The sequence below is a fragment of the Scomber scombrus genome, chromosome 17, assembly GCF_963691925.1.
Source record: "Scomber scombrus chromosome 17, fScoSco1.1, whole genome shotgun sequence".
Lineage (NCBI taxonomy): Eukaryota > Metazoa > Chordata > Actinopteri > Scombriformes > Scombridae > Scomber > Scomber scombrus.
In genome coordinates this window covers 10,791,647-10,804,031 of record NC_084986.1, presented here as the reverse complement: position 1 = coordinate 10,804,031, position 12,385 = coordinate 10,791,647, and the positions used below count along the sequence as shown (strand labels likewise).

The 12,385-nt window shown below is 39.1% G+C and overlaps 1 protein-coding gene across 1 annotated transcript; it reads right to left on the bottom strand.

Moving 5' to 3' along the window:
* Positions 1 to 782: 782 nt before the first annotated feature.
* Positions 783 to 10,155, bottom strand: LOC133997295 (ectonucleoside triphosphate diphosphohydrolase 5-like). The gene is made up of 14 exons (XM_062436861.1): positions 10,102 to 10,155; positions 6,343 to 6,584; positions 5,224 to 5,303; positions 4,804 to 4,947; positions 4,263 to 4,338; positions 3,707 to 3,742; positions 3,312 to 3,400; positions 3,142 to 3,224; positions 2,728 to 2,789; positions 2,217 to 2,318; positions 1,740 to 1,883; positions 1,388 to 1,444; positions 1,083 to 1,198; positions 783 to 918 (listed from the first exon to the last, which is right to left on the bottom strand). Exons 2-14 carry the CDS (start codon positions 6,575 to 6,577, stop codon positions 835 to 837), a joined length of 1,308 nt encoding a protein of 435 aa, XP_062292845.1. The 5' UTR covers positions 6,578 to 6,584; positions 10,102 to 10,155; the 3' UTR covers positions 783 to 834.
* Positions 10,156 to 12,385: the final 2,230 nt, after the last annotated feature.

Here is a 12,385-nt window from a genome sequence, read left to right as displayed (position 1 = left end):
GTATCAAACACATGTGTCCCCCCTTTTTGTAACGTTACTAAAATCACGACATTGAAAACTGCTAAAGCACAGTATGTCATATTACTGCATGTAAACACTGGTCGATCACAGCCGGGCCACCTTGTTTATCAGCCTGAATATAAAATATAAAAAACATCCCTGTCATACAAGCAATGTATTCAGTGATGCCCAAAGCTGCATTAAGGACCATTGTGTAAGATTTAGTGGCATCCAACAGAAGGGGCTTAATATACTACTTACAATGAGTGTTTAAATGAGTGTATAATCATCTAAAAATAAGAACTGTATTTTCATTAGCCTAGAATGAGCTCCTTATATATCTACATAGGGAGCGGGTCCTCTTCCATTGAGGCCACCATGTTTCTACAGTAGCCCAGAACAGACAAACCAAACACTGGCTCTATAAAGAGGGTCTTTCTTGTTTTTTGCAAGTTTTGTGGCTACCGTAGATTCTCCTGCACACTTGGAAGAGGAAGACGAAGAGGGTGAGAGGAGGGGTATTCAGTTGGTTGTAATCCTCAACCTCAACACTAGATGCCACTAAATGTTACACACTGGTCTTTTTTTTCTTTTCTTTTTTAACTGAGTGTGTTATTCAAATATCAAACTCCAGTGCTTCACTTGTTCTCTGAGTAAGGCAACACATTTCTCCTTTACAACTCAATATTAACACTTGAGAATAATTGCTTTTTAAAAGATATTAAGAATTACTCGTGAGGTTAGTCCTTGCCCTTACGACACAAACAGCAGACGTCTGGGCCTGTTAGATAAGGTATTGCTCCTGTTTGTTAATGAGCGCCGCCTCCCTCGTCCTCAGTGGATCTTCAGGTTGTGGAAGTGGTCCAACGTGGCGCCCAGAGCCCAGCTTGCCTCCACGTTGTTCACTTTCTTGGTCAACTAGGACAGGGAGAAAAAAGGAAAAAAAAACCCAACACCAAATCACTCAAATGCCTTTTGTATTTATTGAAATAAAAAAAATAACATGACTCTTGTGTGATTTTCATCCTTTTTATCTTTTTAAGGCTGTGAACTCTACATTGTGTTGTGTAACGCTGCCTCACCTGCAGCATGGTGCTCTCCTTGAAGCCGAACCCATCCTTGAGCAGACAGGTGATGTAGGTCATGTCCATGCACAGGAAAGGATTGCCGACAGAGTTCTTGGTCATCTTATTGCACACTAAGCGGACGAAAGAGAATCATGGTTTTTTTAGGTTGGATAATAAAGGCATCTGTATTCTACCCTGAGAATGAGGGCAGGATGTCTTAAGACTATTCTCGATGCACACTGTTAAAAGCGCAGGAAGCTGCAGATCTGTCACAGTAATGACACATTGCCAAGCGTTTCAGGACTCTTTGCCAATCTCACCTTCTTTAGCTCTCTTCTTGAAATCTCTGACCTCCAGCATCCCTCCTTTGACCCCGTCTGCAACGAGAGGTGATTGTTATCTTCCTCACATTTAAGATGCTATACCCTTCATTACGAGAGCAGGCCTGCATTTCCATAATACTAATAATAGCGCTTGTGCTCTTTCAGCTTAGGCTGGCTGAGGATAGCAATTTCTCTAATAACTACACACCTATAGCTCATCAAATCCACTGAGACAGGTGCAGATGACTCACATTTCCCTACCTCTGTCTAGCAATAGAATGGGTAATAACATCTTGCTGGGTCTGTATAATTATGTATGGTGTGTACAGAGGTGTGTGAGTCTCCTCACCGATAAGGCCTGCATCCACAGCTCTGTCAAAGTAATAGGAGAATGCATAGAAAACATTGCTGTCTTCAAGCTCATACGGCTGATGAATAATCCCCTTCACCACCTTAAGCACTTCCTGATAACAGTGCTTGTATCCTGAATAACCTGGAGAAGAAAACAAGAGACAGTGATGTTAATTCTGCATCTCGTGTTGGAACGTTATGAAATGATTTGTAATCCAAGTAAATCCATTTTAACGGGTTTTGCAAACATTACCGCTAATGTTTCATTGCCGTCACTAAATTTCCTGTCAAGTATTTTACTCAAAGCTGCCACATTACCTCATTTACACAAGATGTTTGTACTCTGTTAAATTTCTTGGCTTAATTCAAGTGCAAGGAAAAGTCAGAGGGAGCATTTGAAGGAAGTGTTCTTCCCCACAAACAGTACATTTATTCTTTTCAAGACAGATAATACTAAAAGCAAACATCATTGTACCATCTGGGTCTCCGCTCACTTGATAGGTAATCCCTCCAAAGCTCCATTCATCCTGAAACTTCTTTGGCAGGCAGGAACTTTTGAAGACCCGCCACTCCAACCCTGTGAGAGCACAGATGCAACTTGTTTCATCTTCCGACTGGCTCATTGACCTCACACCTGGTCACTGTGAGCTGACACTGTGACTTAACACAGTTAGTCACCAACACAGTCTACTCAGAGGCCCTTCGGTGATTCATAACAGGGTCTCACTTGAATTGTTCGTTAGGAAGGAAGACTTGAAGTACATCCCACAACAACAAAAAACAACACGTCTTATCTTTTGTTAACCTCCTCCTCAGTATTTGGAGGGAGGGGAGAAAAAAAGAAAAAAAACACCTCAGAGAGCACTTGGAGAACTGACTCACTGTTGTGTCTCAGTATCCTTCAGAGACACACTCAGGATGAACAACACTGACCCACAGGTAATGGCTACAGAGAAGCTTTTTTTATTTCATGTACAGCACAGTACCTTCTGCACCCAGAGCGCCCAGTGCGGCCAGTCGAGCTGCCATCAGTCCATTTCCCAGGTAGCTATAAGAAGTCAAAGGATTGTTATAAAACCGAGCAGGTACAGGCCGCGTATGTAACAAATAAATCATTCAGAAAACCGACAGGCAGCATTTTGTTGGCCTATTATTCACATCCTAATGACTAAATACATCAAAAATACAATTGATGCTGCAAAGTTACAACAAAGTGGCACCCGTGATACAGCTAGTTGATACTAGAGGCCAATTTACAATATTGTGAATAGTCACACTCAGTATGTGGTCTACAGTATTATGGAAATTAGCTTGTATAGAGATTAAATCAGGGATGCATTTGACACAATCAAATACAAAAGAGTATCACATAAATTTGCATAAATTATCAACTTTGTTACCTATGGGTGTACAATTCAAATGACGAGTTCAAGAGGTCAAATCCGGCAATGTAATCAGCGACAGGAACACTGTCAATGGTTTTCTATGGTGGAATATGGAGGACACAGTAGGTTACACATCACAAAAGGGAACAATTTAAATAGTCTAAAGGTGCAAACAAACAACTAACCCTCAGCTTCGGCAGGAAAGTTATCTGTGTAGATCCTCCTCCCAAATCCAAGATTCCCACTGTCTTTTTGGTTTGTGGATGCAGGTGACCTGAAAAAATTTCCTACTTTAATCCGGCAACCACCACAAAGAAAACCCTAATCAGTTATACTTCAGATGCTATCTTCAAAAGGTCTCTTTGGCACAGATGTGCAACCCAAAAGCAAAAAATCCCAGCACGGAGCCTTATAGATGAGAGGATCAGAGCAATCCCCTTTAGGTAATGAAATTGTAGCTGTGTGTGTGTGTTCAGCCTCTATTTGTGAACAAGGGTCTATAATAAGACAATTTCATACACTGAGAAAAACTTCAATATATAGTAGCTGAGCTCAGAAAACACAATAAACAGTTACTTACCTGTCAGAAAGTTCACAGATATCCAAGCCAGGATTCCTACATTTACAGAATTCACAAGCAAGAAAGAGAAAACAGTCATTTCAGGCAGAACGTATAAGCTCCTTTTAGAAAAGCTGATGACAAATTTACACAGAAATGACAATTACAGCATACACAAACATGTGCAAGCACGTGAGTAAGAGATACAACTCTTGAAAACAAGGTAAAAACGCTGACAAATCAATTACACTGTAGTCAAACATATGGCTTAACATTTTTCCACCACATAATTACAACCTTGTACGGTCACAACAACGTGGTGGTGAAAAGCCATTTCATTTTCTCAGGTGTCATCACAAAAGATAACAATAATCTACTGCAATTTACGTAAATGTCTTGAGTAAACAGACATAAATAATAATAATAATAATAATAATAAACACAGGAATTGCACAGTACAGTAAAACCAAAGCAGAAGGATCACTGATGCCACCTACGACGCGCTGCAGAGAGCACGAGCGGCCGTGACGACTGACGAATATGCTGCTTGTCGGGGCAGAGGGTGGTCAGACGTTACCTTCATTTGTGCCGTCCATAATGCTGACGCTGTTGTCTGGTACCAAAAAAGGAGATTCATCGAACACGTGTTGAACCTGAGGAGCACAGGAAGAGAGGAGGAATGAGAGCACGAGGGAACCGAGGAAATCAGTAGAGAAATGGCCTTAATGTTATCTGCTGTAATGGTAGCTCATCCAGAGGTGCCCTCCGCTTGAAGGGATTAATTAATTCCCTCGGGGGGATTAATAAAGTATCATTTATCTTCCAAGGTGCCCCAGGGCCATCCATTACTGCCTTATCCCTTCCACAGTAAGCTCACACCAGTCTGATAACAATACTTTTCCTCTTGTTTCTGTAACACCTGCCATATCACTGGAAATGTTCCTTCCTTTGCTGTCTGGATAAGAGTCTGTGCTTTCTCTTAAAAGTGTCAGACAAATGTAACGACTTCTAACTCCCCTACGATAGATGAATAGAAGAAATGCAAGCTTTACTTACTTTACTGAACACTACTTGTTTACATGTCTCAGTATTAGTACTTTTCTTTCTTTTTTTTTTACCTGGTCAAGAAGAGCCTGGGCTTTCTCTGGGGCCAGCAGTCTAAGTCCAGCTGTGGCTCTGAGGATCACTGGAGTCCTCTTCCACTCCAGACGAGGCACAGTCTTCTTGGCCACCTTCAACAACATCCTCACTGTGTGTCCAGCCTTTAAACACAGTCACACAAAGCTCAGTACAAACCTGTCTGTGGACAACAGGGTGACATGTTAAAGTTGAGAAAACACCTCAATTTTTATGCATGACTTCTGCTTGTGCTGCATCTTCACTTGTTTGTCATGTCCCTTTTCTCACTTTCTACATACTTCCATATATGAATATGATTCCACACAGTGAGGGGGGGTGCTCCCGGCAGCGTTTCTGAACACCAGCAGACCTTTTCCTTCGGCTCAATATAATTGATTAATTTCTGACAATGAACTCACCACTTCAGGGGAGTCAGCATATGCCGACAAACCGGGCTTTATGGAATGGAACATCTCATTGTCCAAAACAGGCAGCTCCTCTAAAAAAAACACACAAAGATACACCCACATCAAATATGTAGCAGCTATTAAAATTATAGTAGCTATTAAAAGCATTAAGATGCCTAAATCTGCTTAGCATACATACGCAAAACATATCCCCTTATTCAAGATTAAGCATGTCGACTTGAATCTGACAAAATAAGATTACTAAAAAGTAAACAGAGTCAAGTGAAAACTATGTCCTCTTACGTAACAACTTACAGGTTTACACAACTGAGAGGTTGTGAGGAAAGGCAGAGAGAAGGGCTCGGTATCGATCTGATTCTCAAGGTCCCAATTTGATTAGATTAGGGATATTTCAGGTACAATACCAAATTTAATTGATTGCTTGAAAGAGATTCTTAGAGAACTAATGCTGTTAATTGTACGAGGAACCCTCTACCGGGTGCATTAATAAAACTGTTAATGTTTATAGTAAGAATAGACCCCAAAATAGTTACATTAATGCACTTTTTATTTAACATGAACACACTTACAGCAGGCAACACCATACAGTGTAACTCTACAGACTCTACAGTCAGTGAGTATTGAGTGAAGTGTGTAAACAACAACTTTAGGATTTTAAATCAAATTAACACACAGTGTAAATAAGGTGGATATCTACTGTAATGTAAACATTAGCAGAAGCTGCTCCACTGAAGGCACCGCCAAGCTTAAAGGCAGATGTATGGATTTATTTGGATTTAAAGTCCACAGGAAAAGGCACAAATTAAAAGATCAATCTAAGATTTTACGAATCAATATCAGAACATTTTAATGAAGGTCAATTTGAGTCAGAAAATGTTTGCTTTATAAATCCAGAATCACCAGAGATTGCAAAACAGCTTGTTACTCTGCTGTTTGTAAATTAGTCTTTTTAAGTGTTTTACAATACAGTATACTGCATACACAGTACGTTATTCTTGCTGCAGTAAATACACCTATAATTTAATATCTATATGACACTGATATCCTCAAACCTACATGAGATGAGTAAAAGATCAGAGGGAAACAGGTCAGAGTACTGCCCACCTTTACCTGAGTCACTCTGGATGAAGGTGTAGACGTGGATGCGTGTCCCCGTGCTCCCCGCGTCAAACATCACTGCGTAGAAGATGCGGCTGAGGTTTGCCGGGCGGCTGAGGTTAGGGAGGACGCTCCTGATGCTAGTCAGGTCCAGGAGAGACGTCTTCACCTGGGCTCGGCTCAGCCCCGCAACAACGAGCAGGACCAGGAGCAGCAGAGGCGGCGGCAGTGTCACGCTGGGCTTCATCTTCACTCTGGAGGATCAGCAGAGAAAGACAGCAGCTGTTATTCAATTAAGAAAGCAGCTCAAACTGTTGCTGACTCGTATTGGGAGATGTTAAAGTACAGCATGACTAGCAACAGAGGTGAGAGAAGCCATCAGGTTATTTACTGGGGCATCAGACCACACCCCCTTCACACTTTCTAACCAACCAGAGAGAACATCTCTGCCTGCTGAGTCAACTCCTGTAGACAATTTAGAAAACATCAGGATTTCATTGTGTTGGACTTACACGGCTGCACTTTAATCCTTTGATATTGATGTTTGAACAATATACTGCAACACAAGCAGGTCTTCACCCTTTCTAAGAAACTCAGATCTCTTTACGTGAGAATTTATGATGTCTCAGTTAAGCACTGCTGTGACACTGCTGATATAGAAAATGACTTGCATAAACTTGGATTATTATTTGATTTTCAGGCACTGAACTTGAGCTCCTCGGCAAAGAAACTTACAAAAATAACAAATACAACAAATGGAAAAATGAATGTCTACAGCACGTCTTTGCATTTACAGGACAGGCCTTTGCAGATTTATTATTGATTTATCACTGAAATGTTTCAAAAGCTGAAGTGTTGTCTATAAAAGAAGACTTTCTTTATTAGTCTGTTACAGAGAGGAGCACGATACTACTGTGTGGCTTTATAAATGAAATAAAGTCACACATAAACTCAATAAATGAAACGTGAGGGGATTTTTGCACTGCTCACTTTACCTCTTGTTGTTTACTTTAATTCATTCATTATGCCTATTGTGTAGAGTTCTTTATTTTAATATACATGTTCTTATTTGACCATATTTACATTAATACTACAATCCCTGTGACCTGAGTATGGTATTTTGTTCTCTTTCGTGTATCTACATGGTTGGAATGACAATAACTGAATACTTGAATCCTTGAAATGAAGCATTTCTGTACTGCTGATGCTACTGCTGAGATCATTGTCCTCTCTGGTCTGGATGTTTGCAAACATTAAATGTCAAAACACACCAGCATTCATTGATTCACAAAACCATCAGACATTACAGTCTGTTTGCAATCGTCTGAGTGTGTGTGAGTGTGTGTGTGTGTGTGTGTGTGTGTGTGTGTGTGTGTGTGTGTGTGTGTGTGTGTGTGTGTGTGTGAGAGTGTGTATGTGTGTGTTTATGATTGGCCTATATCAGCACTTGAAACCTTGAAGAAATAAAAGTGTCAAACATCATGCATGCGAGAACGGCATACAGATTTCTTGCTTAGTCTCTTGTATGTTTACTGGTTTTACTAATGTCTCAAGTGACTGTTTCAATGGTAATAAATGTTACTTACAGTGTGGACAGTATGCTCTGAGGCAGAAATGGGGAAAGGGGGGACTGTGTGAGCCTTGGAGAACATAAGAAACCTGCATGATTTACTCAAATCACCTATAATCCTGTTCATTGTATTCATAGTATTAGTTTCTTGTACGTTTTTTTTGTCCAATTCCCATCTCTGTTTAAAGTCACCAAATAAATGCAGCTGGGACTTTTCATCCTTAAATTCACACTGTAGGGCCTCATTAAAAATCTGTTCACACCGCTGCATAGTTGAATATCACTATCCAAACCATGCCAACAGTACTGTGGTATTTGTCCTAGAAAACACTCTGGATTGCATCTGTTAAAAGAGCCACAAAGCAAATTATCAGCAAGCTTTTTATGAAGTATTGGCCCCAAAGGTTTGGTAGAGGTTTAATGCAAGATAAATCATGTAGAAATCATATCAGCGCTTTGGGAGTAATAGTTTAGGATGCTCATAACCTCGATCTTTCAGCAGCTGCCTCACAGACAATGAATAAAAAAAATGTTAATGGACAATGGAGTCTTTTTAATTAAAGTAAACGTGCTTTTAGTGTCCTGTTAATGGAAATGAACCAGATAAAAACCTAATGACTAAAGTGTCAATAAAGTTAACAGTCCACCGGTAAAAAGGAAAAGTTAAGGGGAACATACATATTAATGTTTAGAGGCAGATTCCCACCTTTTTTCTTTTCCTTTTTTTCTTTAAACCACTAGGCATCTTAGCAAAAGCCTCAACACTATTATTTAGCTTATGAAAACAGAAAAAAGGGCACTTTCACTGTTTTTTTCTTTTTTTCACCATCCATGCCACATTAGATCAGGTCCACAACAAAAAACACTCTATTTTGACTTGTCAACTCTGAACTAGATTAACAAGGAGACTCTAGAGACGTATAACACTGTTTCAGGTGGAACCTCTGTTCTATTTGTGAAAACTGGACAATTCCCTTGTTTGGTTTTTTTCACCATTCAGGCAAAATAAGACATTAGATCAGGTCCTGATCAAAAACCACTATACTTTGACTTAACAAAGCTGGACTAAACTAGCCAGGCCAGGAGACTCTAGACACTTATTATTAAAACACTAGTCTGTGAAAAAAATTTACTAGAGGAAAAATAGCTGTGAAACCGTGAACAAGGGTCTCACAAATCTGAGAGTGAGTTTACACGGTGTTATTGTATTTTTTTTGTTATTGTTGTTATGGATGTCTAACACTCTTCCATATTAGTGTAATAAGTTGCTAAATGGGTCAATGACGTATAAGGATTTTCAACAACTCAATTTTAAATAATAAAAACAAGCATATCTAATGCAGTAGTTCAAACATTCAGAATGTTGTGTACCTGACAATTCATATTAAAATTTGAAAGTGATTTTAGTGGGTTTTTCAAGATTAATTGGCACTGGCCTTAAAAAAAAGTCATTTGGTGCGACCATGATTCATCTTGAAATGTCTTATCTAAATAAAAGACCATCATTTACAAAAATTTAAAAAAAAATGCAAACACTTTGTTTCCAAACACCTTATCTTACTGAAAACGTGTAAAAAAAAAGATGTGAAGCGTGTTAAATAAATAAATTTATTTCAAGATGAATTGTGGTCGCACCACATGACTTTTTTTAAGGCCAGTGCTAATTAATCTTGAAAAACCCACTAAAATCACTTAATTTCAAATGTATAATATGGATCTTCAGGTACACAACATCCTGACTGTTTGAACTACTGCATTAGATATGCTTGTTTTTATTATTCTACAATTGAGTTGTTCTAAATCCTTATACGTCATTGACCCAAATATCAATATTTGTTTCCCTCATCTCTGAATCGGAAGCTAACTTCACCATTAATGTTTTAAAGAGCTATACCATCACACTCCCTCGCCATTTTTTAACAAAACTATCCCGCAAACAGATCAAACTAGCCTTTAATTCTGCTGTCATGCAACATTAATCCACCACAGCTGCAGTAGCATGTTTGTTAACCTTGAGCTAACGTGAAGCTAGCCGTCAATTAGCTACATTGAGAGAAGCTAAAGCGGCACGTTACACAAAACAAAACAAAAAGTTAGAAAATACTCATAACAGGTTGTCCACCGATAAGACACACATGACACACATCTGTGACTGATTTAATTGGTGTTTTCAGGTCGCTTTATCAGAGTTTCAGGCTCACCATGATGTTGAACTAGCAGCTCTCCTCACAGCTGACTCGCAGTGACGTCATCAGCAGTAATAAAAGCTGTTTACCTTTCACAGTTTTAGCAGTGAGATGTTCATGCAGAAATATTATATATATATATATATATATATATATAGGTTGTATATATATATATATATATATATATATATATATATATATATATATATATATATATATATATATATATATATATATATATATATATATATATATATACATATGATGTAGATCAATGAGCCAAAATAACTCAACTTCAGACCATACCACTTCCTATATTACTGCTGATATTGTGGGTTGTTTTATGGATTGTATAGGAGAGGCAAAAATAAACCCTGGGCTTCTGCCTATTCCCTTTTTTGGTCATTGACAGTGTGTGTATTTTATTGTGTGAAATGGATTGGTGTAAACATTGTATGGTGATGTGTTGTCAGCTCCATATCCACACAAATTGTTAAGTTTTGTTTCTTATAATGTATGACTGAAATAAACTATCCATTCATTCCCTTTTTTTCATCTCTACATCAAACCTGCTTTTAATGTTTGTTTTGATGTTTTCTTTTGTTTTGTTTCTTCATGTCTGCATTGGTTTTATTGATTGTGTTTTCATTTATTCTGTATGGTTTTATTTTTTTAATTGTCTTTGATTCTGTAAAGCATCTTTGAGTATTGTTAAAAGCGCTCTATAAATGAATTATCATCATAATTATTATTTCCCAGTAGTCCCACTCACACCCCAATCTGGAAAATTTGATAAACTGCACTTTTAATGTTCACTACTGTGCAATATTAGTATTTCATGTACTACTTTCAGTTGTGCAATATATATGTGCATATATATATACACACTTCAAATCTGTGGTATATGTACAGTATATTATTACTCAACACCAATATTACTTTTGTGCAGTTACTATTATTTTGTTTTTAGGGCCCGAGCACTGACAAGTCAGTGAGGGACCTATTGCTTTTGCCAAGATTCTTATTAGGTCCCTCACTGACAAGTCAGTGAGGGACCTATTGCTTTTGCCAGGATTCTTATTATTTTTCTTTAGTATTATTTTTCACGTTCTTATGCCGTCAAATGAAGCGCATTTTTGGCCTGAACATGCATGAAAACTCATGAAATTCTGCACACACGTCGCAGCTGGTGAAAATGTATTTAATTTAACGTGATTCGACGCAAGTGTGGTAAGGGGACTCGCTAGCGCCCCCCACACGTCGGGTCATGTGACCACAAAACCTCTCGGATCGGCATGAAATTTTAATATGTCACAGCTCTCATCGGATCATGGGGATATTAATTTTGTGGAATTTGGAACAGGAAGTTGCACACGCGGCGTGGCGTACACCGATTTTCGTTTTTCGAACACCGCTTTGAGGACTTTACGATGTTCACAGAATCATGAAACCTGCCACGTAGGTTTCAAATCATGAGCTCTTTCATCTGATACCACATTTTGCCCCAACAGCTCCCCCAAAATGACTCTACAGCGCCCCCTAGAACATTAAAAGTTGAAGCCCCGCCTTCTACATGCACGTACATGAACGAAATTTAGGATTCATATATATCATGACCAGACGCAAAAAAAAGCCTCTTGGACCCATACCCTAAGTCCAACAGGAAGTCGGCCATCTTGGATCACAGGTGCATTTTTTCCGCCATTTTCCCCATTTCCAGGCCTCGTACTTTAAAAAACTCTTCCTACAGTTTTGACTCCAGAGACTTCAGATTCGAACTGTATCATCCTCAGACCTTGATGATGTAAACTTTACGACAGATTTTACCTACGTTATACCAGGTGGGCGTGGCAGTCGTTTGTTTGTATAAACAAACAACTCCTTATAACTCCTCCATACATTGTCGGATGTTTATACATGCAGCGTGTGAAATGTCCTGGTGACGCCGTTTCAATTTCAACATCATTGGGGGTGGGTGTGGCAAGGGGGCTCCATGGCGCCCCCTAACAGCAGGTCATGTGACCACAAACTTTGTCTGATCTTAGTGAAATTTACAGGACTCATAGCACTCATGGGTAAACCCCCAACATATTTTTTTCAAAATTTTCATTCTAACAGGAAGTGAGTTATTGTGCATTTCCTGCGTCAATTTTCCGTTTTTCCCTCTGCGTTTAGAGGACTTTCCCGTCTTCACAGAATCACCAAATTTCCCACATAGGTTCACACTCAGGCGCACTTTAATTTGAGACCATAACTGCCCCTGGGCGTGGCACAACAGCTCAATAGCGCCCCCTAATGC

Coding starts and splice junctions, on each gene's coding strand:
- LOC133997295 (XM_062436861.1), bottom strand. CDS start 6,577: ATGAAGCCCAGCGTGACACTGCCGCCGCCTCTGCTGCTCCTGGTCCTG. Junction 4,339..4,803: donor CCCAGGCTCTTCTTGACCAG/GTAAAAAAAAAA, acceptor TGTGCTCCTCAG/GTTCAACACGTGTTCGATGA. Junction 2,319..2,727: donor GGGCGCTCTGGGTGCAGAAG/GTACTGTGCTGT, acceptor GTGCTCTCACAG/GGTTGGAGTGGCGGGTCTTC.